At 41.8% G+C, this 27,583-nt stretch overlaps 1 protein-coding gene across 4 annotated transcripts in view; it reads right to left on the reverse strand.

Annotated features, from left to right (window-relative positions):
- Window positions 1-699: 699 nt before the first annotated feature.
- rragca (Ras-related GTP binding Ca) overlaps window positions 700-27,583 on the reverse strand; it is a 71,340-nt gene continuing 44,456 nt past the window's right edge. The window contains exons 3-7 of one of the 4 annotated variants that reach the window (XM_068011237.1): window positions 27,091-27,205; window positions 25,566-25,708; window positions 23,695-23,843; window positions 23,430-23,581; window positions 20,366-20,454 (exon numbers count right to left, since the gene is read on the reverse strand). In XM_068011237.1, the coding sequence (XP_067867338.1) occupies window positions 20,449-20,454; window positions 23,430-23,581; window positions 23,695-23,843; window positions 25,566-25,708; window positions 27,091-27,205 (565 nt within the window). In that variant the 3' untranslated portion in view covers window positions 20,366-20,448. Of the gene's footprint in view, window positions 893-18,671; window positions 20,455-23,429; window positions 23,582-23,694; window positions 23,844-25,565; window positions 25,709-27,090; window positions 27,206-27,583 lie in introns of those variants that run through there. The other 3 variants (XM_068011240.1, XM_068011239.1, XM_068011238.1) reach the window with 3 other exon arrangements.

Below are 27,583 nucleotides of genomic sequence, written 5' to 3' on the forward strand. Positions count from 1 at the left end.
CCCATATCATATCAAAGCAATTAAAACAAATTAGCATCACCAATAGAATACAGCTCCTACAAACCTAAGGTGTGCCCAGTCAAAGTGGTTTCCTGCAGACCAGCTGCAAGAGAGCTGCTTGAACATCAGTTATGGATGCTGCCTTCTAATGTCATGTCACCAGTTTAATGAGACCTCAGGGACTTCCTAATACTTTTTGGCATAAATTGTTTTTTAATCTTTATGAAATACTGCAATAATAATCTGAGTAGAATCTAGATATCTGTCAGAAGGAGGTTAGATTTCACTCAAAAATGGCACTTGGTGCCAATTATGGAAAAAATGTTTCCTTAATCAACATACTTCTTTGTTTTCTTTACGAATATATATATATAATTCAAGGGCCACAATTTTGCTTTCCTATTATGATATGCTCAACCCATTCTCTTCAGCAAGAAACTCTGAACTGATATGTCAGAGCTTCTGAAAAATCCTTTTGTAGAATTTCAATTTTGTTTCAATGTGAACATATTTTAATTTGACAATATTACTAATGCTCAGTATTAATTTTTACTGGCATTGCATGTAAGAATATTTTAAATCATGAAATTAAATTAAAATCTACACAAAATTATTTCAGATAAATATTCAAGTTTAGGATTTTGTTGTCATATAGTGATTTTGCACCCATTACAATAATTTTGAAAATCTGAATAGAACTTTTAAAGGAGAAGAATAGCTGCTGAGGTTAAATTAAACAATTTAACCAGTGTTTACCAATACCTGCCATATAATCATTGGCCAAATCAGTTGTAAAGAGCTGGGCAAGCCTGCCACCTGCTGACACATTCCATTAAATACAAACAAACTACGTGAGCAGTTCTTAGGGATTCATCATCTTGAGGCTTGAATTCTGTAAACAAAATACCAGCACAAATTCAGCATCGAGTAATTCCTAGAACCAATAACAAGCTGTGTCTTCATTATAGTTGTCTCTGGTTGCACCCCTATTGTTATTCCTCTCATGTTTGTTCACCCCATATCATAAATGTTTGGATCCAAGATTGATGAAAAGTATTTCAAATTAAACCAGAATATACTTTTTCAAAAAAAAAATTAAAATTTCCAGAGGGTTGGGTAATCCACAGATATCCTCAGGAATGTGTGCCCTGACATGCAGCATGGTAAGGGATATGCATCATTTTGAAAGAGCGCGTACAATTAGAAATTTTCCGCTTACGCTTGTAAGTCTAGAAGAAAATATTTTAGTAACTTTACCCTATTTATACAGCAAATGAATAATTCTTTCTTTCATGAGCCAGACCTAGCTAGTGAACAAGTGAATTTGGTATCCTGGATTATCACTTAGGACTAGGAAAGATATTGATCCTCAGTCTGCAAGGTGTTTGGCGATGGGCCTCAGAAATAAAGATCAAATGTTCATAGCTGAATAAAAACTGACAAAAGTTGGACTGACAGCTTAAAACAAAGATTGATACAGCCCCAGAAAACTGTTATTGACACATGAAGGCACACCGTTCGATTGAAAGTGCAGCAGTACTTGGGCTTGTCATAACTTAAACAATCTTTTTTGCAATACATAAAGATGCAGTTTGTAACAGCAGTTGATTTAGAAATTACTAGAGAGAATGTAAGTACTGAAGGCATGAAGTATATTTTATCGGGGCATTTCCCCCATGGCCAAACTAAGTTTGAACAAACAATCTGGTGCATTTTCTAGCTAATTGGAGCTTGTTATAATTGAATAAATCTCAGTAATTTCTTTCAAGTAGAACTCATCACAATTCCAACCCCAGTCCAAATGTTAGCTTTGAAACCCAAGCAGTGACAACAATGCTCCAAAGCAATTACTGCATTCAAACCAGAAACATCCCTTATATCTCAAGAAATCAGTTACAACCAGTCCTGAAGAAAATAAAGCTTCACACACGGCAATAGCCTGGCATACCCCAGAACGTGTGAGGAAAATAAAAATAACATGCCTTCAAAGGTCCCATTTTAACAGTAATATTTGTTATGGTGTGGCTGGTCTCCACTGTTCACCTCCCAACTGACCACAGTGTTTTTTGTTTAAATTAGTGCTTCAGCCCGTTTTGTTGACCAAATAAACAATGACAAGTTTTCTCATGAGCTTAAAATAGATTAAAAATTTATTGAACACGATTCATCACCCATGCAAGCATGCACTCTCACAAGCCCACTCAAGAGGAGATAGATAGAGGGTAAAGGGTAAGAGGTGTTAAGAGTTAAAAGTGCAAAAGTCTGTTGTTTCAGAAAAACCTGCGAGATCCTCTCGGAAGGTGAGTTTTAAAGTTGCAGACCTGTTTGCTGGTTTTCTTGTATTTGCTGGGTTGCTGAAGACTTCTGGCTGTATATTTCTGTTTGGAGACCATGTTGATATTTTTAGTTCATGTTACGACCAGGTGAGAAAGGTAACTAGGTGTCTCTTTCAGCCTTCACCTGGTCTTATTGTAACAGGATTTAATTTTTAAACATAGTGTTTTGAGCTCCCCCTTTGGTGAATCCTTGTTCATTGCTTTCCAATTATCAGGCAAAGAAATGAGCATAAATAGGCTTTCTTAGATTTAAACAAAAGTGAAATTTATTAAAACTTGAACTCTAATTCGGTTAACACCTATGGTTACACGGCACGCCCACGCTAGCATACACACGCAGTACACATATGCAAATAGGGACAGAAAAGAGAAGAAAAACAAAGTGAAAAAGTTTGAAACAATCTCTGAAGGGGATTTGCTACTGTGCTTCGAGCTCACTGTAGAGTCCCTGATTGTAGGTAGTCTTGCTTTTCATTGGGGCCCGGTATTCTTCTTAAACCTGGTTTACTGTAGGAGACTTTTCTCTCTTGGGGTTCATGTGGCTTCAGTTCCCTGAGAAAGAGATGGGAGCAGACAGGAGAGGCTGCACCGAGCCAGCTACGAGAGGTCTTTTCAGTCCAGGAGCAAACAGCTTTGAGTTCAAATTCTCTTTGGCAAGTTAAAAAAAAAAACAAGTCAGTTAGTCACGTGACTAAACTGGTCTGACTACGTGTGCTCGTGTATTCGGCCATATTAGCAGTCAACCTGGAATGAGAGCTCCTCCACCCTCAACGCCTGGTAAGCAAAAGTCCATTGTGGAATGAATAAGTCAGGGCATGGTCTTTTGTCCCTTTTAAGCACTGTCTGTAAATATGCAAATATCTTTCCAGTTAAGGGCATGGTGTTTGTTTTTTAAACAAGTTCTTTCTTTACTCCAGTAACAGTTTAAAAATCAATGTTCATGTGGCAAAATTAATGTGCCTCATACTTGGCAGGTGGGGCCTGCATGACAGTTCAGTTTTCACTGGTGGAGTTGTTTGAAAGGCAATCTCTTTCTTCTGCTGCTGTTGGCTTTCAACTTGTCTCAGCAGGATTCAAATGTTAGCTGGAACTGGTCCTTTTCTTTCTTAGTTTTGCACTGGAATTCAAGATGGCTTTCGATGTTGACCGTGTGGCTGGAGAGACCAGACTGATGTTGATGACAGAGCTGGAAAAGACCCCATTAAGTCTTAATGAGTTCACCACACCATTAACACACTCTTTTTGCCTTCACCCCATGACCTCCTTGTTAGTTATCTCTCTGGCCCTCTGTCCAATCCCACACCTTACCTTTCCTACCACCCCTGCTTTATTTGCTTAAAACCTATTACATTTCTAACCTTTGCCAGTTCTGATGAAAGATCACTGACCTGAAACGTTAACTCTACTTCTCTCTACACCGATGCTGCCAGACCTACTGAGTATTTCCAGCACTTTGTTTTTATCTCATTAAGTATTAGTTTTGCCCATGTGACTTTAGTTTTCAGTTCCTGCCGGGCCTGGGGAGCCACACTGGGGCTTTTCACTCCCCAGGCCCTTAATTGGCCTTGGGTGGGACTTGCACCTCCTTGAGGCAGGAAGTCCTGCCTTTTGGAGATGCTGGCCAATCAGCATGCCGGCAGCTCTTAATACCAGCAGTACCACCCAGCCAACAGAAGCAAAAGGAACAGCAGCCCCGAAAACAAGGTCGTTTTTGGGGGCCTTGCTGGTGACAATCGGCCAGGCCCCAGTGAGGCGGCGGGGGGTCACTTAGAAATGGAGGTCGGGAGGATGAAGGTTGGATTGTGGGGGAGGCTCTCCACGGGGCACAAGGTGCATGCTCATGAGGGCTCCCCCATCCCACAGCCCGCAAGGAGGTCATCAGGTTTTACCTGGCAGCATTCTGAAGGCCTTTGCCACTCGATCAGTGGTAAAATACCAGCGGCAAAAGGAGGCCCTTAAGTGGCAGTTAATTGGCCACTTAAGGACGTCAATTGGCCTGGGGCCCCATGTAAAATTGCAGCGAGACGGGAAGTTATCAGGAATGGCAGCCCCCCAAACAAGCCCATTCATGCAAGGTGGGGTGGCACCGTAAAATTCCAGCCAGAGTGTCTGGGAGTGCCTTTGTTTTAGCTTTTGAGTATAGCTCACATCTGTGTGTGATAAGCTGTCTCATTTCCATGTAAACGGGATGAATTGATTTCAGTTCCAGTAGACATGGGTGCATTTTAGTACAGTTGTTGTTACGGCTCATGTGACTTATCCTCCATTTTATTGACAGTAAATACACCAGTCTTTTAAAATTTTTTTTTTTTTTTAAATATAACTCTTCCATTGGTTTCAATATTTTCATCACTGCGCTTCTCGTGAGCATGACATATTCAATTGCATGTGGGATGTATGGGGGTTGGTTGGAAGGTATCACACACGCAACTGTGACTCAGAAACCAATAGCTCATTTTAACTTTTTTCTGCCTCCGATTCATGTACAAATTCCACACTCAAATTCACAAACAGATATAACGAAGTGCTTTTGCCAGAGGGAATAGAGATCTCACGTCCTCTTAAATCACTAGTCTTATAACCAGTGAACTACCAGTCCTGAAACAGTGCACAATTATGAAGTGGATTTTTTTTTTACTGTGGAAGTTTTAAGAATCAATGAGTGAAACTGGGTAAGTTGAAGATTTATTTATGAAACAACATATTATAATCTTCAGAACCCCGATTAAATTAGTAACAAATCATAATGGACACTAGGTACAAGGCTGGTTTTAGCTGTGCTTATTCAGTAAGAATCCACGAGGCGGAGAGTATCGTGGATAATACGTATAGAGAGGTGGTCACACCGCAGTCTCAGACTCCACAGGCAGGAGGGGAATAGGTGACCACCAGGCACAGCAAGAGGACGAGGCAGGCAGTTCAGGAATCTCCTGTGGCTATTCCCCTGCAAAACAGATATACTGCTTTGGATACTGTTGGCAGGAATGGCCTCCTAGGGGAAAGCAGCAACAGCCCAATTTGTTGCACCACGGTTGGCTCTGCTGCACAGGGGGAGGAGTAAAAAGTGTGGGAATGCAATAGTTATAGGGGATTCAATTGTAAGGGGAATAAATAGGTGTTTCTGTGGCTGCAAAAGAGACTCCAGGATGGTATGTTACCTCCCTGGTGCCAAGGTCAAGGATGTCTCAGAGCGGTTACAGGACATTCTGAAGGGGGAGGGTGAAGAGTCAGGGGTCGTGGTACACATTGGTACAAATGACATAGGTAACAAAAAAAAAGGATGAGGTCCTAAAAGCTGAATAACGGGAGCTAGGAAGGATGTTGAAAAGTAGGACCTCAAAAGGTAGTAATCTCAGGATTACTACCAGTGCCACATGCTAGTCAGAGTAGAAATAGCAAGATAATATCGGATGAATACATGGCTGAGGAGATGGTGTGAGGGGGAAGTGGGACGAGTACAAACTGGACGGGTTACACCTGGGCAGGACCAGGACTGATGTCCTCGGGGGAGTATTTGCTGGAGTGGTTGGGGAGGGTTTAAACTAAAATGGCAGGGGGATGGAAACCTTTGCAAGGAGTCAGAGGAGGGGGGGATCAAAGACAAGATAGACCAAAATCAATCAGGGCCACAGTGAAAAATAGTGGGAAGGGGACAAGTAATGTTAAAAACACAAGTCTTAAGGCTTTGTCCCTGAACGCATGGAGCATTCACAATAAAGTGGATGAATTAAGTGCACAAATAGATGTAAACGGGTATGATATAGTCAGGATTACAGAGATATGGCTGCAAGGTGACCAGGGATGGGAAATGAACATCCACGGATATTCAGTATTTATGAAGGACAGACAAAAAGCAAAAGGTGGTGGAGTTGCATTGCTGGTTAAAAGAGGAAATGAACGCAATAGTGAGGAAAGATATTAGCTCTGACGATGTGGAATCTGTACGGGTAGAGCTGAGAAATACTAAGGGGCAAAAAACATTAGTGGGGGTTGTATATAGACCCCCAAACTGTAGTGGCGATTTTGGGAATGGCATTAAACAGGAAATTAGAGATGAATGCGATAAGGAACATCTGTAATTATGGGTGATTCTAATCTGCATATAGATTGGGCAAATCAAATTAGTCACAATACCATAGAGGAGGAATTCTTGGAGTGTATACGGGATGGTTTTCTGGACCAATACTTTGAGGAACCAACTAGAGAACAGGCCATCCTACACTGGGTATTGTGTAATGAGAGAAAAATAATTAACAATCTAGTGGTGCAAGACCCCTTGGGGGATGAGGAAACATAATATGATAGAATTCTTCATCAAGAGTGACATAGTTGATTCTGAGACAAGGATCCTGAATCTTAGTAAAGGAAACTACGAAGGTATGAGGGGCGTGTTGGCCATGACGGAGTGGGAAGCATTACTTAAAGGGATGATGGTGGATAGGCAATGGTAAACATTTGAAGAGCGCATGGATGAACTGCAACAATTGTTTATTCCTGTCTGGTGCAAAAGTAAAACAGGTAAAACAGCTGGTGGTGAGAAGGGCCCTCCCAGTCAGATCCTTCATGCACACCCGAAGTCTCGCCCCCTCCGCACAGTGCCCCCGCGTTGGCTGTGGTGGGGAAGAGACGGTCGCCCACCTCCTCCTGGAATGTGCCTTTGCAAAGCAGGTGTGGAAAGAGATGCAGTGGGTTTTGTCAAGGTTCGTCCCAAGCAGCTCTGTAACACAGGAGTCTGTGCTCTACGGGCTGTTCCCAGGGACGCACACCGAGACAAACATCAACTGCTGCTGGAGGACTATCAATTCGGTGAAAGACGCCCTTTGGTCTGCCCGAAACTTGCTGGTCTTCCAGCGCAAAGAGTTGTCCACCACCGAATGTTGCAGACTGGCACATTCCAAGGTCCAGGACTACGTGCTGAGGGACGCACTAAAGCTTGGGGCAGCCGCAGCAAAGGCTCAATGGGGAAAGACCACAGTGTAAGGTTCCCCCACCAAGCTAGACTGAGGGGCTGAATCCATGGGAAACCCCTCGAACTGTATCGTTTATATTCTGAATTGCTGTAAATGTAAAACTGTAATTGACATGACAATTGAGAAACGGAAGGGTTGGGAAGAAACTCATGACAGTATTGAAGGAAACTGATCTCCCTTGCAATGTTTGTATTTTTTGGTGCTGTTTGGAAACTGTTTGGCAATGTAATTTTTACAGATTTTTATGAATAAAGTATATTTTGGAAATAAAAAAAAAAGTAAAACAGGAAAGGTAGCCAAACCATGGCTTACAAGGGAAATTAGAGATAGCATTAGATCCAAGGAAGAGGCATATAAATTTGCCAGGAAAAACAACAGACCTGAGGATTGGGAGCAGTTTAGAATTCAGCAAAGGAGGACCAAGGGATTGATTAAGAAGGGGAAATAGAGTACAAGAGCAAGTTTGTGGGGAACATAAAAACTGACTGTAAAAGTTTCTATACGCATGCGAAGAGAAAACGATTGAAGACGACAAATGTAGGTCCCTTACAGTAAGAAACAGGGGAATTTATTATGGGGAATAAAGAAATAGCTGACCAACTAAATGCATACTTTGGTTGTCTTCACAAATGAGGACACAAATTTCATACCAGAAATGTTGGGGAACAGAGAGGAACTGAAAGAAATCAGTATTAGTAGAGAAATGGTGCTGGGGAAATTGATGGGATTGAAGGCCGATAAATCCCCAGGGCCTGATGGTATGCATCCCACAGTACTTAAGGAAGTGGCCCTAGAAATAGTGGATGCATTGGTGGTCATCTTTCAAGATTCTATAGACTCTGGAACAGTTCCTATAGATTGGAGGGTAGTTAATGTAACCCCACTATTTAAAAAGGGAGGTAGAGAGAAAGCAGGGAATTATAGACCAGTCAACCTGACGTCAGTAGTGGGGAAAATTCTAGAGTCCATCAAAGATTTTATAGCAGAGCACTTAGAGAACAGTGGTAGAATCGGGCAGTCAGCATGGATTTACGAAAGGGAAATCATGCTTGACAAATCCACTAGAATTCTTTGAGGATGTAACGAGTAGAGTTGATGAGGGGGAGCCAGTGGATGTGGTTTATTTGGACTTTCAGAAGGCTTTCGACAAAGTCCCACATAAGAGATTAGCATGTAAAATTAAAGCGCATGGGATTGGGGGTAGTGTATTGCGATGGATAGAAAATTAGTTGGCGGACAGGAAACAAAGAGTAGGGATAAATGGGTCTTTTTCTGAATGGCAGGCAGCGACTAGTGGGGTACCGCATGGATCGGTGCTAGGACCTCTGCTATTCACAATATACATTAATGATTTCGATGAGGGAACTAAATGTAATATCTCCAAATTTGCAGATGACACAAAACTGGATGGGAGGGCGAGTTGTGAGGAGGATGCAGAGAGGCTTCAGGGTGATTTGGACAAGTTGAGTGAGTGGGCTAATGCATAGCAGATGCAGTATAATGTGGATAAATGTGAGGTTATCCACTTTGGTAGCAAAAAACAGGAAGGCAGATTATCTGAACGGTTATAAACAGAGGGGAATATGCAGCGAGACCTGGGTATTCTCGTACACCAGTCCCTGAAGATAAGCATGTACGTGCAACAGGCAGTAAAAAAGGCAAATGGTATGTTGGCCTTCATAGCGAGAGGATTCGAGAACAGGAGCAGGGATGTCTTGCTGCAATTATACAGGGCCTTGGTGAGGCCACACCTGGAATAGTGTGTGCAGTTTTGGTCTCCTTATCTGAGGAAGAATGTTCTTGCTATAGAGGGAATGCAGCGAAGGTTTACCAGACTGCTTCCTGGGATGGCGGGACTGACATCTGAGGAGAGATTGAGTCGGTTAGGATTATATTCGCTGGAGTTCAGAAGAGTGAGGGGGGGGAATCTCATAGAAACCTATAAAATTCTAACAGGACTTGACAGGGTAGATGCAGGAAGGATGTTCCCGATGGAGGAGAGTCCAGAACCAGGGGTCATAGTCTAAGGATACGGGGTAAACCTTTCAGGACTGAGATAAGGAGAAATTTCTTCAGCCAGAGAGTGGTGAGCCTGTGGAATTCACTACCACAGAAAGCAGTTGAGGCCAAAACATTGTATGTTTTCAAAAAGTTAGAAATAGCTCTTGGGTCTAAAGGGACCAAAGGGTATGGGGCGAAAGCCAGAACAGGTTACTGAGTTGGATGATCAGCCATGATCATAATGAATGGCAGAGCAGGCTCAAAGGGCCTACTCCTGCTCCTATTTTCTATGTTTCGAATCAATCAGCTGACTAGGGAGCTGAGTAAACCCGAGCCACTACACATGTAGTGTCTCCCACCCATCCTCCTCCTCTAACCTAATAATAAGACCCTTTTTACCCTCCTCCTCTAACCAAAAAGGACTGAGCAGGTAAGCTATTTACTGTTTTTGTTAATATCTATAGTTGTACTTAACTAAGGGGTAATTGAATAAAAGAAATGGCAGCCAGTGTAGTGTATTGCTCCTCCTGCAGAATGTTCGAGGTGAGGGAAACCTCCGGTGACCCTGCCGACTTCACCTGCTGGAAGTGCATCCGTCTCCAGCTCCTATCAGACCGTGTTAGGGAATTGGAGCTGGAGCTGGATGAACTGAGGATCATTCGGGAAGCTGAGGGGTTGATAGATAGAAGCTACACGGAGGTCGCTACTCCACAAATCAAAGGCAGCTGGGTAACAGTTAGAGGTGGGAAGAGGTCAGTGCAGGGATCTCCTGTGGTCGTTCCCCTCAACAACAAGTATACAGTTTTAGATACTGTTGGGGGGGACGGCCTATCGGGGGCAGGCTGCAGTGACCGGGCCTCTGGCACGGGGTCCTGCACTGTGGCTCAGAAGGGAAGGAGGGAGAACGGGAGAGCACTAGTCATCGGGGACTCGATGGTGAGGAGTACGGACAGGCGGTTCTGTGGGCGCAGGCGAGACGCACGGATGGTTTGTTGCCTCCCTGGTGCCAGGGTCCGTGATGTTTGTGCGTCTTCAGGATCCTTAAAGGGGAGGGGGAGCAGCCAGAGGTCGTGGTGCACATTGGCACCAACGACGTAGGAAGGAAGGGTGGCACAGATATTAGAAGTGAGTTTAGGGAGTTAGGCTGGAAGCTGAAAGCTCGGACGGACAGAGTTGTTATCTCTGGTTTGTTGCCGGCGCCACGTGATAGTGAGGCTAGGAATAGGGAGAGAGCACAGCTGAACACGTGGCTGCAGGAATGGTGTAGGAGGGAGGGCTTCCAGTTCTTGGATAATTGGACTGCATTCTGGGGAAGATGGGACCTGTTCAAACACGACGGGCTGCATCTGAACCAGAGGGGCACCAATATCCTGGGAGGGAGGTTTGCTAGTACTGTTCGGGAGGGTTTAAACTAGTTTGGGAGGGGGATGGGAACCGGACTTGTAATCCAGGGACCAGTGGGTCCACTCAGAAAGACAAAGAGTGTAGTGAGGTATTGGGGAAGGTAGCACTGTCACAGAGGACAGATGGGCACGGAGAAGGGTTAAAGTGCGTATACTTCAACGCAAGAAGCATCAGGAATAAGGTGAGTGAATTGAAGGCGTGGATGGGCACTTGGGACTACGATGTTGTGGCCATCACTGAAACGTGGATAGGTGAGGGGGAGGAATGGTTCTTGGAGGTACCTGGTTATAGATGTTTTCATAAGATTAGGAATGGTGGTAAAAGAGGTGGGGGGGTGGCATTGTTAGTTAGAAATAGTGTAACAACTGCTGAAAGAATTTTCGAGGAGGATCTGCCGACTGAGGCACTGTGGGTTGAGGTCAGGAACAGGAAAGGAGCAGTCACCTTGATGGGAGTTTTCTATAGGCCCCCCAATAGCAGCAGGGAGGTGGAAGAGCAGATTGGGAAACAGATTTTGGAAAGGAGCAGAAGTCACAGGGTAGTAATTATGGGGGATTTCAACTTCCCAAATATTGATTGGCAACTCTTTAGATCGAATAGTTTGGATGGGGTAGTGTTTGTGCAGTCTGTCCAGGAAGCTTTTCTGACTCAGTATGTAGACTGCCCGACCAGAGGGGAGGCAATATTGGATTTGGTACTAGGTAATGAACCAGGGCAAGTGATAGAGCTGTTGGTGGGCGAGCACTTTGGAGATAGTGATCACAATTCTGTAGCATTCACTGTGGTAATGGAGAGGGATAGGTATGTGCAACAGGGCAAGGTTTACAATTGGGGGAAGGGTAGATATGATGCTGTCAGGCAGGAACTGAGGAGCATAAGTTGGGAGCATATGCTGGCAGGGAAGGGCACGGTCGAAATGTGGAACTTTTTCAAGGAGCAGATAGTAGGGGCCATTGATAAGCATGTCCCTGTCAGACAGGGAAGGGATGGTCATGTGAGGGAACCGTGGTTGACAAGAGAGGTTGAGAGTCTTGTTAGGAAGAAGAAGGATGCGTATATAAAGTTGAGGAAAAAGGGCACAGGCATAGCTCTGGAGGGATACAAGATGGCCAGGAAGGATCTGAAGAAAGGGATTAGGAGAGCTAAGAGAGGGCATGAAAAATGCTTGGCGGGTAGGATAAAAGAAAACCCCAAGGCCTTTTACGCGTATGTCAGAAATATGAGGATGACTAGGGGGACCATAGGTCCGGTCAAGGACAATAGCGGGAGACTGTGTGTTGAGCCGGAAGAGATAAGTGAGGTTTTGAATGAGTACTTCTCTTCGGTATTTACGAATGAGAAGGGGTGTATTACTGAAGAGGACGGTGGGAAGCAGACTGGTAAGCTCGAGGAAGTGCTCGTTAGGAGGGAAGATGTGTTGGGGTTTTTGAATAACTTGAAGATAGACAAGTCTCCCGGGCCTGACGGGGTATATCCAAGGATGTTATGGGAAGCAAGGGATGAAATTGCAGAGCCGCTGGCAATGATCTTTTCATCTTCTCTGCTGACGGGGGTGGTACCAGGTGATTGGAGGGTGGCAAATGTTGTGCCCCTGTTCAAGAAAGGGAATAGGAACAACCCTGGGAATTACAGGCCAGTTAGTCTTACTTCGGTGGTAGGCAAGTTGATGGAAAAGGTGCTGAGGGATAGGATTTCTGAGCATCTGGAAAGACACTGCTTGATTCGGGACAGTCAGCACGGTTTTGTGAGGGGTAGGTCTTGCCTCACAAGCCTGATTGAATTCTTTGAGCAGGTGACCAAGCAAGTGGATGAGGGTAAACCAGTGGATGTGGTGTACATGGATTTTAGTAAGGCATTTGATAAGGTCCCCCATGGTAGACTTATGGAGAAAGTCAGGAGGCATGGGATAGTGGGGAATGTGGCCAGTTGGATTAAGAATTGGCTAACTGATAGAAGGCAGAGAGTGGTCTTAGATGGTAAATACTCAGCCTGGAGCCCAGTTACCAGTGGCGTGCCGCAGGGATCAGTTCTGGGTCCTCTCCTGTTTGTGATTTTTATTAACGACTTGGATGAGGAAGTCGAAGGGTGGGTCAGTAAATTTGCAGATGATACAAAGGTTGGTGGAGTTGTGGATACCGAGGAGGGCTATTGTCGTCTGCAAAGGGACTTGGATAGGTTGCAGTGCTGGGCTGAAAAGTGGCAGATGGAGTTTAACCCTGAAAAGTGTGAGGTCGTCCATTTTGGAAGGACAAACATGAATGCAAAATACTGGGTTAACGGTAGGGTTCTTGGGCATGTGGAGGAGCAGAGAGACCTTGGGGTCTATGTGCATAGATCATTGAAAGTTGCAACTCAAGTGGATAGGGCTGTGAAGAAGGCATATGGGGTGTTAGCGTTCATTAGCAGAGGGATTGAATTTAAGAGCCGTGAGGTGATGATGCAGCTGTACAGGACCTTGGTAAGGCCTCATTTGGAGTACTGTGTGCAGTTCTGGTCGCCTCATTTTAGGAAGGATGTGGAAGCCTTGGAGAGGGTGCAGAGGAGATTTACCAGGATGTTGCCTGGAATGGAGAATAAGTCTTACGAGGAAAGGCTGAACATTCTAGGCCTCTTCTCATTAGAAAGGAGAAGGATGAGGGGTGACATGATAGAGGTTTATAAGATGATCAGGGGAATAGATAGGGTAGACAGTCAGAAACTTTTTCCCCGGGTGGAGCAAAGCGTTACAAGGGGTCATAAATTTAAGGTGAAGGGTGGGAGATATAAGGGGGATGTCAGGGGAAGGTTCTTTACCCAGAGAGTGGTCGAGGCATGGAATGCCTTGCCCGGGGAAGTTGTTGAGTCAGAAACTTTAGGGACTTTCAAAAGGCTTTTGGATAGGTATATGGATAAAGGAGAATGATGGGGTATAGATTAAATTGTCCTTGACAGAGGACAAAGGATCGGCACAACATTGTGGGCCGAAGGGCCTGTTCTGTGCTGTATGTTCTATGTACTGATCACATGCCATCACTTTTGTTGGAGTCTCTGTTTGGGTAAATCTGTGAACAAAACTGACTGCTTCATAAGTTTGGTATCTTCACATTAAAGCCCAAAGTAAGATATTACGAAGAAATATTTTATGCAGTATGGAATGAGATTACATTCAGAATTTAATAATGACAGCATGCATCATAAATATTGAGATAGTAGTCTCTATCCGCAATGCTTTTATATGAAAAGCAACATAGAGCTGAAGATAAACTACAAAAGGGGTGCAGAACAAGAAAACACCATTCAAGGTTTAGCTCAGCAAGTTTCTGAAAAATTGGCAACAGCTCCCAAGAAGTTGCCCTCACCTGACAGATGAGCCTTTCTGGTTGATGCCAGTCCTATCATATGAAATACAAAGACACCACAGACTGAAAACCTATCCTGGAATAAACTAGTTTTCATGGTTAGAGGCTTCCACTGCTCACTGTTTCAAACAAAATGCAACTCTTTTGTGCATATTCTGCCCTCTGCTGGTGCCTCAAAGCCCAAAAACTTCCCAGAAACAAAGATTAAATTTAGTATATTTTACTGCATAAATTAAAAACAATCTATAGAAGTTATTGCAACATTTTTTCATGTACCAGGTTATTTGCAACTTTCAATAATCCCAATGCAAAAGTTATGTTTTAATGCATTTTATTGATTTATCACAATTCAAGTGGGAAATGTGCTGTGAACTTGTGCAAAACAATTTGCTCTCCAAACACACCATCCCAGAATTTGGAGAGATCGTGGGGGGAAAACTACCATTGTTCCTAGGAGGAGAGTTAAAATAAGATACTGACAGATTGGTGAAGAGCCACGTCCACCAGTTTCATTTCACTTCATTCAGCTCTTTATACTTGTATTTGTTGGAGTCTGTGTTTGGGTAAATCTGTGGACACTAGTTCCCCCTCTCTTCTCCTCCCTCCCCCCCCACCCCACCCAACCCCGAGACTCCATTCCCTCTCTTATCCCTCCTCCCCGAGTCCCAGTCTCTCCAATACTGATTGGAGTGGAATTTGGCGTATAAACACATAACTTGGCTTTACTCATCCAGGAGACCACCGATAGAAATTTTGCAAAGTTTCACCTTGGTGAGTATAGAAAGCTGTAAACAGAATCATCAGCTCCTACATTCATCTCTTAGGAGGCTGAAGGAGGACTAACCCACCCCACGCCAGATTCCACTCCAATCAGTATTGGAGAGACTGGGGCTCAGGGAGGAGGGACCAAGAGGGATAAGAGAGGGAATGGAGTCTCAGGGGAAGAGAGGGGGAACTAGTGAATAAGGGTTGGGAAATTGGGGGTGGGTGCAGGAGGGAAGAGAACTAGAGAATGCGGTGGGGTCGTGTGGGCACGGCATCCAGCATTTCATGCAGAGTTGGGGGCAGCAGCAGAGTGGAATGAGTGCCGAGAGGAGCAGCCAGTAAAGGGTCGAGTGCAACTTACGGGACTTTACTATGGGTAGTGAAAAAATTGTTTCCACTGGCGTACGAACAGGTAACAGAAGGGACACAGACCGAGAATTTTCACTGCGCTAAAGAAAATCCCTGCCCTGATCTAACTTTGCAAACTCCAACTCCCATTTGTTCACATCAGGCAGAGAGGGGAGGGTAATAGCTTGCAACACAACTGCAAGCTGCAATCCCACTCCTTCAGTTCCTCTGAGCAACAAATCCCACCAACAACCCAGAGCTTGGTGCTGTGTCTCGGGATCTTGCTTAATTTGTAGCTGGGGCCCAGAAGCTCATCCAAAATTCAGCCTCAGACCTCATTTTAACAATAGAGGTGAGCTACTGGAACAAGTCAGACCTCCAGAGGCAGGTCACCCAACATTGGGGATCAAATTTGAACCTGTTGCACTGCCAAACAGCGAAGTGAAACAAATGCAGGAGGACTGAGCATGGGCTGCTAGTGGCCCACAGTAATGCTTTGGAGCTAGGAGAGGCCCATTTTCCTCTACCAGCTCTTCAGCAGCCTGCAGCAGTCCCTTTCAAAGGCCACTGTTGAACTAGAAAAATTAGTCAAAGCTTGCACCACACATGTTCCCTGTAGTTCGTCACACATTTTGCATAAGAGTCCTGAAACAGGCACAGGACCTTTTTTGCATATTTGAATAATCCAACATAGACTTCAGGCAGCTGCCAGGGACATCTGAAAGCAGCAAGGACCACAATGCAGAGTAGATGCAGACCCTCACCAGAAATCGATAGATGTTCAAAAAAAAAAAAAAAAATGGGTGAAACATTAATTTCTACTCAGTTCTGATGAAAGGTCATCAACCTGAAACATTAACTCTGCTTTTCTCTCCACAGATGCTGCTTGACATGCTGAGTATTTTCAGCTTTATTGTTTTTATTTAATTTCTATCCAAGTGTGTCCAAATGACTTTTGCTGAATACAGCCCACTTTAAGTGCTAGGATGTTAAATCAGACTTATGTAAAATGAGTTTGACACCTCCACCATCGAAGCACTTAAGGTGAAAATCAAAAGACAAAAACGCCAAATATTCACCCAAATTACTTTGCTATACCAGCTATAACTTGGTGTATAGACACTGAATAAACTAGCCTCAACTACAGATTCAAATTCAAAACATTACACATCTAAAGAGTTCAAAACAAAGTGTTACCTACTGTCCTGAAAATAGTGGCTTGCATGAGTTTCCTGCAATTTTGAAAAGACCTGAAGTTTCTTTCCCTTCTGGGCCCGGTATCTTGGATTTTGAAAGACCTTCTTTTGAACTGCACACAATTATGTTCCACAGTACCAAATAATATAAATAGATCAAAAATGGAAGAATTATGCTACACATATTGTTAACAATGTATGTTGTGCACTGATGTTAAGAGATTTAATGGTGTACGTAGACTTGTCCTGGTATCAGACTAATACATGGGTGTACAATCCTACCACCAGCATTCAAAGCCAAATACAGAGAACTGTCTCCATATATCAAAATTCACTATTACCCAACAAAAATATAACCTGATATTTTGAGAGACCAACTATTAAAGTTAACAAATATTAAAATAAGCCAATTATAAACTGATTTTTTTTTTTTAAAAAGTGCAGTAAGTACCCTCTAACATAAAATGACTGCCAGTGAAAGAGAAAATCCAATTTTGGCTTCAATTAATGAAGATAAAGAACCAATGTTGCTCTCATCACTTATGACATGATCTGAAGACTTTAATAGGATTACTATCTTGCAATTTCAATTCACTGATACCTATAGTCTGCTATTCTTAAATCATCAATCAGCTGATACTTTAACCACATGCAGCATAGTTTTAAAAAATCTGATATTAGATCAGGAACAACAGAATGCCTGGGACTTGGTCCGGGGTTTGGGAGGGGGGGTGGGCGGTGCGGGGAGAGGCAGGGGAAAACGAGGGAAAAAAGGGGAAGAAAATATTGCAACACTGATGAAAAATTACAGGTTTATTCTTGCACACATTCTGACATCAGAATTAGATTAGATTAGAGATACAGCACTGAAACAGGCCCTTCGGCCCACCGAGTCTGTGCCGAACATCAACCACCCATTTATACTAATCCTACACTAATCCCATATTCCTACCAAACATCCCCACCTGTCCCTACATTCCCTACCACTTACCTATACTAGTGACAATTTATAATGGCCAATTTACCTATCAACCTGCAAGTCTTTTGGCTTGTGGGAGGAAACCGGAGCACCCGGAGAAAACCCACGCAGACACAGGGAGAACTTGCAAACTCCACACAGGCAGTACCCGGAATCGAACCCGGGTCCCTGGAGCTGTGAGGCTGCGGTGCTAACCACTGCGCCACTGTGCATTTACTTTTTATAGACCATACAAGGATTCAGTAGGCTGTGTGTATATAGTCTCATTACACAATAATGAACCTTGAAAAAAATAACAGCACCTTTGCAATGAACAATCAGCTTGGTGAAGGGATTAAAACAGGGGGGCATTTCAAAGAAGCCCATAATAACCAAGCAGGCTCTGTTTTGTGTAGGAAACCAATTCATAAGCACTTTTTAAGAAGTCTTCCCATCTCCAGGTCCCCATGTATTACCCACCAATGTGCAACAGGGAAGGCATGTATAAAACACCAAAGCCTCTGCCAACACCAATTTGTAATTAGACATTATGTGTCACAGCAGCGCAGGTTGCCCACACCTTCCAATCATTTCTTCCTCCTCAGTCATCACATCTAACCAATAATGCATCAACAAGTTGCAAGGCAAATCAAACTGCTTTAGATCAGCTCAAAGATCATTGTTCAGGGCTAAGACGTGGTCAAGATTTCTATTAAGATGGTTTAGACCATAACCACATTTAAAGGCTGTATGTTAACTACTAGCTGCTGGTCATAAGACATGGAAATTTGCCCCTACCCGCTTCAGAACTTGATCATTTTATCAAAATGAAACTTTCATTGAGTGTGGGAGCAGTTTCTCTCACCCTTGAGCTTGATCAAAAACTTGTGATCTACAGCCTTTACAAAAAAAAGGAATATTTTGCAATTAAACCCGATATGCTCCCTCTTGTATCGATAACTGTAGAATATTTTAAGCATAATTGGCTAGATAAGCAGTCACCCAAGTTGGGCCAATTTAAGCACCAGCTTCAATCATACATCTTCAGTGTTCTATGGACTTCTTATTCAATATTTATATGAATAGAAAAGGTGATTAGCATACTTGATCATATAAATATAATTTAATTTCAGATTTAGCAAATCAAAACAGAGGCCCAAGGTTTATGGATGTTTGTATATGACTCTGAACAGTGGTGTCTTTCCATTGACCACTGGAAAATTTGAATGAAACAAGTTCTTGGCATGTGCTAGGCCCAGGTAAATGAAACAAACTTTGTTACTTAGATCTTCGTCATTTGAAATTATAGAATAGTTCTCAGCAGATTCAGAACTTCATGAAAAGGACAAAACATCTGCAGCCAGTTACAGATTTATTGATAACCCAAGTTTAAAACAGATCTGTGAAAGAAAGAAGCTATAAATATAAAGGCATCAAGTTATCAGATCAGGAATATGGAGGTTTAAGTGAATACTGAAGCAAGTCAACATCATAGTACACTCAATCACCTGCAGAGTGTGATGGTATCAGTTCTAATCACACTGAATGCATACAAGTAAAATATACAGTGGCATTTTAAGATGTTCTGATAAGGGAGTGTAAAACACAGTACAAGTAGTAGTAACAATGGGAGTTCTTGTGTATTAGGATATGCAATATTGTTGTACAAGGCTTTGTCATATGGTATAATCATTTAAACACATGCTGATATTACTACTACCCAAATGTAGTATCTCCCTCTTTCACCTGTATTACTTGATTAGCCAATTGACCAATTTTTCTTGTGATTGTGCAGTTGCTTTTTATTAAAGCAAAAACTCAATTCACTTAGTATCATTAATCAATGATGGAAGCCAAGTGGTTATTCATGGTCATTATCGGTAGCATTTTGAATGAAATATTATTCAGCAGAGATCAATGGAACCAAGACAGGCTTCACACTCAATTCACCCAATTACTGGCATGTATTTGAATGTTCTGCACCACTTGTAAACAGAACTAAATCAAAGTTAAATAAGCTTATGACAACAGTTTCCTGCAGGAATTCAGGACACCTGTAATACAACTGCAGAATGCTGACAATCACCACACCAAACCACCACAGCAGGCTTAGGGCCTCCACTTGCCTTCACTCCAGACTCCATTCATTTTCATGAAATCCAAGTGTTTCATTATTTCATTTGTGCATTTTTTGGCATTAAGCTTTTGCAGTGAAGGTATAACTCAAATATTCTGAATCCCATTGAAATTGGAAGGGGGACCAAACTGCAATCTGCAATGTACTGTAGGAATGATATCAGTACCAGCACTGGTGTACATATTCTGGACCATTCTAAGCAGTATGTCATGCTACACAAACTGTCAGGACAAAAGTTATTTATGCATACAGTATCCCCTTTTGCATAAATCCCTCAAAACTATAATTGGTCTTTTCACAAAAGATCAGGTGACTGTAGTTATTTTAATATTGGCAGTAGCAGCATACACCACTACAATTATCTCAACTTTCACCTAGGGTCCACAAACCAAAACCTTTAGATAGGAACGAGTCAAAGAAATGTTGTGGTGTGGTGTGGGTGGGAAGTGGGGTAGGGGTCTTGGGCAGATGATACTTGGAACAATAAATTGACAATCGTAGAAGTTATTGAGCCATGAAAAAGGATGCTATCTTATTCTATTTGTACAACAGTACAAATCAGATCAAAAGGCTGAACCAGTGGAAATATTATTCTGGCATGATTGTGGGTTTGGTACTTTGCAAAGCCACCACTGTACTGACACAGCTAGACCGCCCAGTGTAGAGATACAGAATCGCTTAGCGTTAATCCACAAAAGTTCAGTACACAATGTTCTTCTCATCGAGAAAGGGCACCACTCTAGTCTTTAATGCAAGTCCTGTTGTGCTTTGCTTGCATTTTGTTTTGTCTACTGCTGTGTCAGCAGACTTGGATCGCGGGAAGGTTGGCACAGTCATCCTATGGTTGGGCTACACAGCAGCTCTGGGTGTGCCATTGTGAGTCACTGTCTTCATATTCTGCATATTCACTTGGTGGCTGCTTGGTCTGTGAGCACTCACTCCAACCTCAAATACCTCATGGATGGCTTTACGAAAACAATGGAAATTGTAGTCTATCAAACCTGTAATAGAAATCAGGTACACTCTAAAACACCTTCAGTTTTCCACTTCTTACAGCCATACAACTTCCTGATGGAGGTAGAAGACTTTTGCCAAGATCTATGGGCAGCATAAAAAGGGGAAGTAATCCTGGTTGGAAGTGCTGTAATTTAAGCTAAGCTTCACACACATTGAGAGTTATAAATGTAGGGCAATGTCTTTCAAAATAATAGATCCACTAAGCAACTATTAAATGGTAACTGTGAAAAGCAATTGCAATAGTCTTTACTATTGAAATTCTGAAATGTTACAACTACATAATTCAAATCCTATAAAATGTACAGTTGTGTTATTTAAATGGTGTGCATGGCTTGCATCCATGCCAGGAAATCCTTTCATCTACACCACAGCAAGTGGCTGATAGTACCCAGCTTTTTTTTTTACTGCAATAGTTTCTCCAACAATTCTTGTGGTACAACCATGTTTACCTTTCTGGCATGGGCAAAGGATAGATTGGTCCTCCAGTCACTTCCTAAACAACTTCAGAACACAACAGAAAAGTTTCACTGACTTGGTGTAGGGTTAATTTGATATCATTTTAAAGAAATAGGTAAAATTACTGAATTGGAAATTTTCCTAAAACCAAATGCAAACTCTGCTAGTACACATTGTCGAAATATTGGACAACACTAAATTCAAAATGTTTTAAACCTGGACGGCAACCAGTTCTATCATGTGAAGTTTGTTATTGCAATGCAAATTCATGGCAAAATTCTGGTGGAAAATTAGACGTCTTACGATGGCGTGTGTCTGATTGGTGTCCTGTAAATTATCCTAAGGCAGAACAGGAGCTTTTGGTGTGCTAATACAATTTGCTGAGTAACTAGCTCGATTGTCTTCTACATATCACCTCCTGAACTTAAAAAGGAGTGATGTCATAAGATTAATACAAAAAGTTATTAAAATCATAACAGTATTGTTTAAATACCATTTAAGATTTTGCTAGTGCACCTCAAACTAGTAGGCTTTGCCAGCCTTCAGAACACACGAAAGGTCACAGACGTGAAACATTAACTCTGCTTCTCTCTCCACAGATGCTGCCTGACTTGTGTGTTTCCAGCACTTTGTGTTTTTATTTCAGACAACTAAATAAGGTTGAGTACTGTAGGATTAGTAGGCAGATACTGAGTTGGATAGGGGACTGGCTGCATTATCGTAGATAAATGGTAGTTATTAATGATAGTTCTGCATGGGGATCAATTACTAGGCAAATCCCATACCGATTGACATTAGGACCATTGTTCATTTTTGTCAAGGATCCTGATGAAAGCTTCGGAGGGAAACTGTCCATAGGTTTGCGGATGATAGATACGTGCAGGTGTAAAGATCATACAAGAGCAAAAACAAAAGTCATAGGCAGCTCCAAATGTTATAGGGTATGGATCCATATCTGGCTGTGGTCTTTTGACATAGATACATTTATTATGTACATGTATAGAGGAAATGGCAAGGAGTATGATTACACCACGCAGAGTGGAATGCTCAAGGATGCCGAGTAGAAGGACGACCCTTGGAATTATAGTGCACGAGTCACTAAAGATCCACAATTAGTGCTGCAAGGCTGTTTCAAAAGTGTTAGAATGCATTGACAGATCAATTAAATAAAAAAGTAATGGCACTATGTTCCTCTACAAGACCATGGTTAGGCTTCATCTAGAATATTATGCCCACTTTGGTCCCATCACGTGCTGGGTGATAATGTAGGCACAGAAAAGGCTCTGGGAAGGGCCACTAGATTGATATCTAGTTTAAATGCCCTCAGTTACCACAACAGACTAAGAGTTGGGGCATCATACTCTCAAAAAGTATAGATTTGATTCAGGCTTTTAAAATAAAAATGTAGAACAGTCCACATGGACAGGCATTTCAAACTAGACAGATTAGAGAGAGCCAGGCAACATGAATACAAGTTACTCAAGCATGGAATTAAATTAGAAGTTATGAGGTACTTCTTTACACAGTATTATTGACCTTTGGAACAAGTTGCCAGCGCTGCAGTGAGTGCAGATTTACTACAAACATTCAAAAGGAAGCTGGGCAAGTTCGAGTCTGGCCAACATAACTGCATAGGTAAGTATTGGAGAATGTTTCTCCAATCACCACAGTATCTTGGATCCTGCCCCATATCACTTCAGGGGCCAGAGAGGAATTTCCCAAAATATTTTCTGAAATTGGCCTAGTTTTTCTACCTTTCCCAGGCATCTGCATGGCTGGTTAGCTGGGGAGTGTGGCAACAATCAGGGTCATGGTGGATAGATATTATGCTGACAGTATAGGATAGACCAATGAACGAGCTGATCTTACCCTATCCTTCATTTTTATATGTTCAGGAATATGGAGTGTCTAGAAAAGACAGCGTAGGCTGGAAAGTTAGTTAGTGGTGTAGCCCGAAAGCCCAAATACTTGGAAGCCAAATGAAGTTAGTCTAGTGGGAGGTAGAAAGCTACCAAATGATTGTAGGATTAGCAGGCAGATATTGAGTTGGATAGGGAACTGGTTACATTTTCATACATAAATGGTAGTTATTAATGATAGGAGTTCTGCATGGGGATCAGTTACTAGGCTAGACATTACCAATACAAAAAATCCAGGCTAGCATTAGAGACCACCAGATTAGCACAAGGAGGAAGACAGCTTTCTCAATGGAGAGACAGGAAGGACATGAGATAAAAGGGAAGTTATTTTAAAGGGCAACCAAATATAAATGGGAAAGCTCAAGTGGTTCAGTTAGAGTTTATAATTGTAATGCATCACTGCAGCAGAGAAGCCACTAGAAGCAATACTCATCTTGTTATTTCCAAATGATACAAACAGAGAAAATGAAAGTCATGACACCCTTGCGGGACAGTGACTACAGAATGATTATATTCAACATGATTTGACAATCAGAAATACAAAAATATCTAGGAAACAGGTAAAGCCATTAAAAAGGACTAACTTCAAAGTAAATTAGTGAGCAGCTTCTGCAAATTGGGAAGGATTGTTCAGCAATACTTCTGTAGAGGACAAGTGGAACACCTTTAAAAAAAAAAGATAACGCAAGCCAAATATATATCTGGAACCAGCAGCTCAGGCTAAACAGGTGTAACCCTAAATGGAACAACAAAGCAAAAATGAAGGACGAAAGTGGTCTCGACAAATCGCGAAGGGAGAAAATTCAGCATATTTAAATCAGTAGCAACTCAGACCCTAGTTTGCATTACCTTTTCTCTCAAAGCTTTCCTCTCTCAGAATGCATACAAGAGCAAGAAACCTAGTCACTTCCTTTAAGTACAGGACTGTTGTATTGTTGAGTTTGATAATTGCCATAGACTCTTTATCATATGCACTTCCAGTGCCATCTTCTTTAAGTCTGCAGAGATAATTTATTATATGTATTACTTTCAGATTATTACATTAATTCTTCCGGCTTCTCTAGAATGCAATTTGACACTCATAACTGTTATAAAAAGAGGAAGACTAAATCTACAGAAAAAAAACTCCAGTTAAATTATTAGCATATTACTGCAGTGTATAATTTCAGTCACTAGATGGCAGAATATGCAGATCTTGCCAGCAAAATCCAGTGTGTGAAATATTAAATGCATCTTCCTGAACCAGGACATGGTATACTCCACATCGTGAATTACAAAACTACCATCAGATTTTCCATATCATGGCCTGAAAAAATGTTCAAGAAATGCTTTACTCGTTTTTAAAATTAATTTTTTTTTAATATAAAAAAGCAAGGTGAAGAATTATGAGACAGGATTGAAGGTGACAGGACAAGTAGAGAAGGCCGTTTTAAAACGTTTATAAATCATGGATTAGGCCCCAGGTGGTGTAGTGTGTCCAATTCTGGCCATCACATTGTAGGAAGCATGTCAAGGCTTAAGAGGAGATCTACTAGAATGGTACCAGGGGTGAGAAATCTGTTACGTGGAGAAACTGGAAAAACAGGTTGTTCTCTTTACAGCAGAGACGGTTAAACAAAGGCTTAATAGATGTTCAAAATCCAGACTATTGACTTGATACAGTAAATGAGAAACTCTTTCCAGTGGCAAATGGATCAGTAACCAGAGGAAACAGAAGCGATACAAAGAAACACTATTTTTTTTTTACATAGAGAATTGTTGTGATCTGGAATGCACTGCCTGAACTGGCTTCACCACCTTTCTATAAATTGCAAAAGACAATTGGATAATTATGTGAAAACATTTTCTGGGCTATTGGAAAAGTGCAGAGGAGTGGGAGTAACTTGATAGCTCTTTCAAAGAGCCAGCACAGGCACTATGGGCTGAATAGCCCCCTTGTGTTGGATAATTCTATGATATTGACCTCTACGCTTCAGTGAGAACTTGTTACTCAGAAATGGGCAACACTCACTTTGGGAGTTGGGAACAGCAGAAAACTGAAGGGTTTATTGCAGAATCTGAAATGCAGCTTCAAATAATGATTGATAGAGGTAGCGCAGCAGGATCCTTTGATCATCTGTCATATATCAACTGAAACCAATCAGAATGTACAGCTTCGAGAGGGGCTTTCTGCATCATTAGGGCAGAAAAGTGTGGCAGAAGAATCAATAACTAGAGGATATAGATTTAAGGTAATTGTCAAAAGAACCAGAAGTGAGATGAGTTTTTTTAAATTTTACAAAGCATTCTGTTTTGTTTGAAAGAGTGGTGAAAGCAAATTCAATAACTAGCAAAAGGGAACTGGATAAACACTTGAATGGGAAAAAAATTGCAGGCCATGGGAAAAGGACAAAGGAATGGGACTAATTGGATAGCTCTTTCAGAGCTGGTGCTAGGACAATGGGCTGAATGGCCTCCTTCTGTGAGGTATTATTCTATGATTGGGATCATAGGAAAACACCTCTTCACAACAGAAATTGCAAGGATGGCCAATTTACTCATGCACAAAGTGGAGTGGGTGAAAATGCTCGCAAAATGAAAAAACTGCTGGATTCCATCTTTGTCCCAATCCTCAAATATTTCCTGCAACAATGGTTCTGATTAGTTTGTCTGGTTTCATAGTACAGGCTACAGAAGTGTACTAAAACTGTATATATTCATTAATGCTTGTAGTTACTTACCCATAAATGCAGGAGACATCAATCACCACATCGATCATATCACAGCACAGCTCATATGACTGCATGTCTACAGGCGAACTGTCCGTGGCAATATAGATTTTGCTGACTACATCAAAAAGAAAGGCTTTTTCAATCCCTGAATTCTGCAGAAAAAAAATCAACAGTTTAAACGTCAGGTTTATCATGCTTAGATTTAAAAAAGCTATTGCTTTAAGAAAAGTGATTTTCACCAATTGAAAACCTCAACTGGTTACTCTCGTTTTTGTACTGGACCTCTTTTAAACTGTTACAGCAGCCAGTGCAATAAATGTATACCAGAAACTGCCTTGGATGTGAGGCAGACAGAAGCAGGAGACAATCGGGATAACAATGCCCTATATTTTCTGCTGTAGTCAATACTTGGATGCCATATGAGCTACTCCTCTTAGTTCCAAGTCACTTAATTCAAATAAAAACAAAAAATGCTGGAAATACTCAGCAGGTCTGGCAGCATCTGTGGAGAGAGAAGCAGAGTTAACGTTTCAGGTCAGTGACCCTTCTTCAGAACTTTTTCACTTAATTCAAATTATCTAATAATTCAATTACTGCAGCATTAAGTTCCCACTTTGCTGTGTTACTGATGCTCCTCAATTCACATTGTCATTTTTGCACTGTAAATAATCTTCCAATCAGGAGACTATAATTCTAATTTTATGCACATTTGAACAGCACCATGCATTAACTAATAGAAGAAAAACTCAGGCCAGACACTGAAAACATTTAATGCGATTTGCAAAATATGCACAGATCTGCAAAATTTAAAAACTTATGACACCACTAAATTAAATACAGATCTCCAACAGATCTATTAAAAACGTAATTGATGTAATTTGTTGCGGTATTCACAAAAATTTAAACTGGTCGATAGTCGTTTGCATTTTCCAATCAGCTTTGAAGGACTGATGAAAGGCTTCCCGGTTTCCCAGGTAAGCCGATGACATGCTCGGTGTCTCAATAATGTGATGACCAGGCTTTATGTCCCGGACAATCCACCTCAACCACTGGGCCAGGTCCCATCTTAAAAGGCCTCAATCCCACAAATATAACAGGCAATGAGCAAGTAATTTAAACAAAAACATCTAAAAAAGTGGAACAGCTCAACCAATTGTCTACTGGGACCGCCATTTTTAATTTACATTTCAGTAGGTGGTGTCAAGTTCCAGGACTTCCCTCCTACTGCTGAAGTTCCTGAATGAACAGTAATCCAGAACCTGAAAATGAACTGCAACAGATTACAACATGGTCTTTGTGACTTCACTCCAGAGTTATACTGCACATTTTGCATTGTTGTGAAGCAGGTTTGGCACTCCACCAATGCAAAATGTATAGTTATAACCATCATACAATAGGTATAATATGATCAACTTCAGTGTGAAAACAGATAGAAATGTCCAGCCAGATTTTATTTTTTTAAATTAAGATTAAAAAAAGTCATTAGCCTTCATCCTCTATTCTGGATTGAAAGTGTTATAATCTAGGTACTCACAGATATAAAGATGTTAAGTAGATTTTCCAGTGTTGGCAGCTGTGGGATAAGCTTCTGTACTACTTTACTAAATGCTTCAAATATTGAATGATCATAGATGCTGGTTAAGTAAAAGCTGGTTAAAAAAAAAGGCAACATAATCAGTAATATTGAGCAAGTCTAATTCTACCAAGTCAAAAGCTATTCAACCTGCCCAGAAGTACATCAACAAAATGAAACCTGAAGAAACTGACATTACATGCAAGAAATTCAGCCAAGATTTTAACCCAATATACTTTAGCTAATATTGACCTTCACTTTAAAAAAAAAACTACAAATTTGTGGCAGAGAGAAACTCTAAAAATTGAGACTGCACAATTACATGATTTGGGCGGCGCAGTGGTTAGCACCGCAGCCTCACAGCTCCAGCGACCAGAGTTCAGTTCTGGGTACTGCCTGCGCGGAGTTTGCAAGTTCTCCCCGTGACCGTGTGGGTTTCTGCCGGGTGCTCCGG

This window comes from Heterodontus francisci, chromosome 31, assembly GCF_036365525.1.
Source record: "Heterodontus francisci isolate sHetFra1 chromosome 31, sHetFra1.hap1, whole genome shotgun sequence".
NCBI classification, from domain to species: Eukaryota; Metazoa; Chordata; class Chondrichthyes; order Heterodontiformes; family Heterodontidae; genus Heterodontus; species Heterodontus francisci.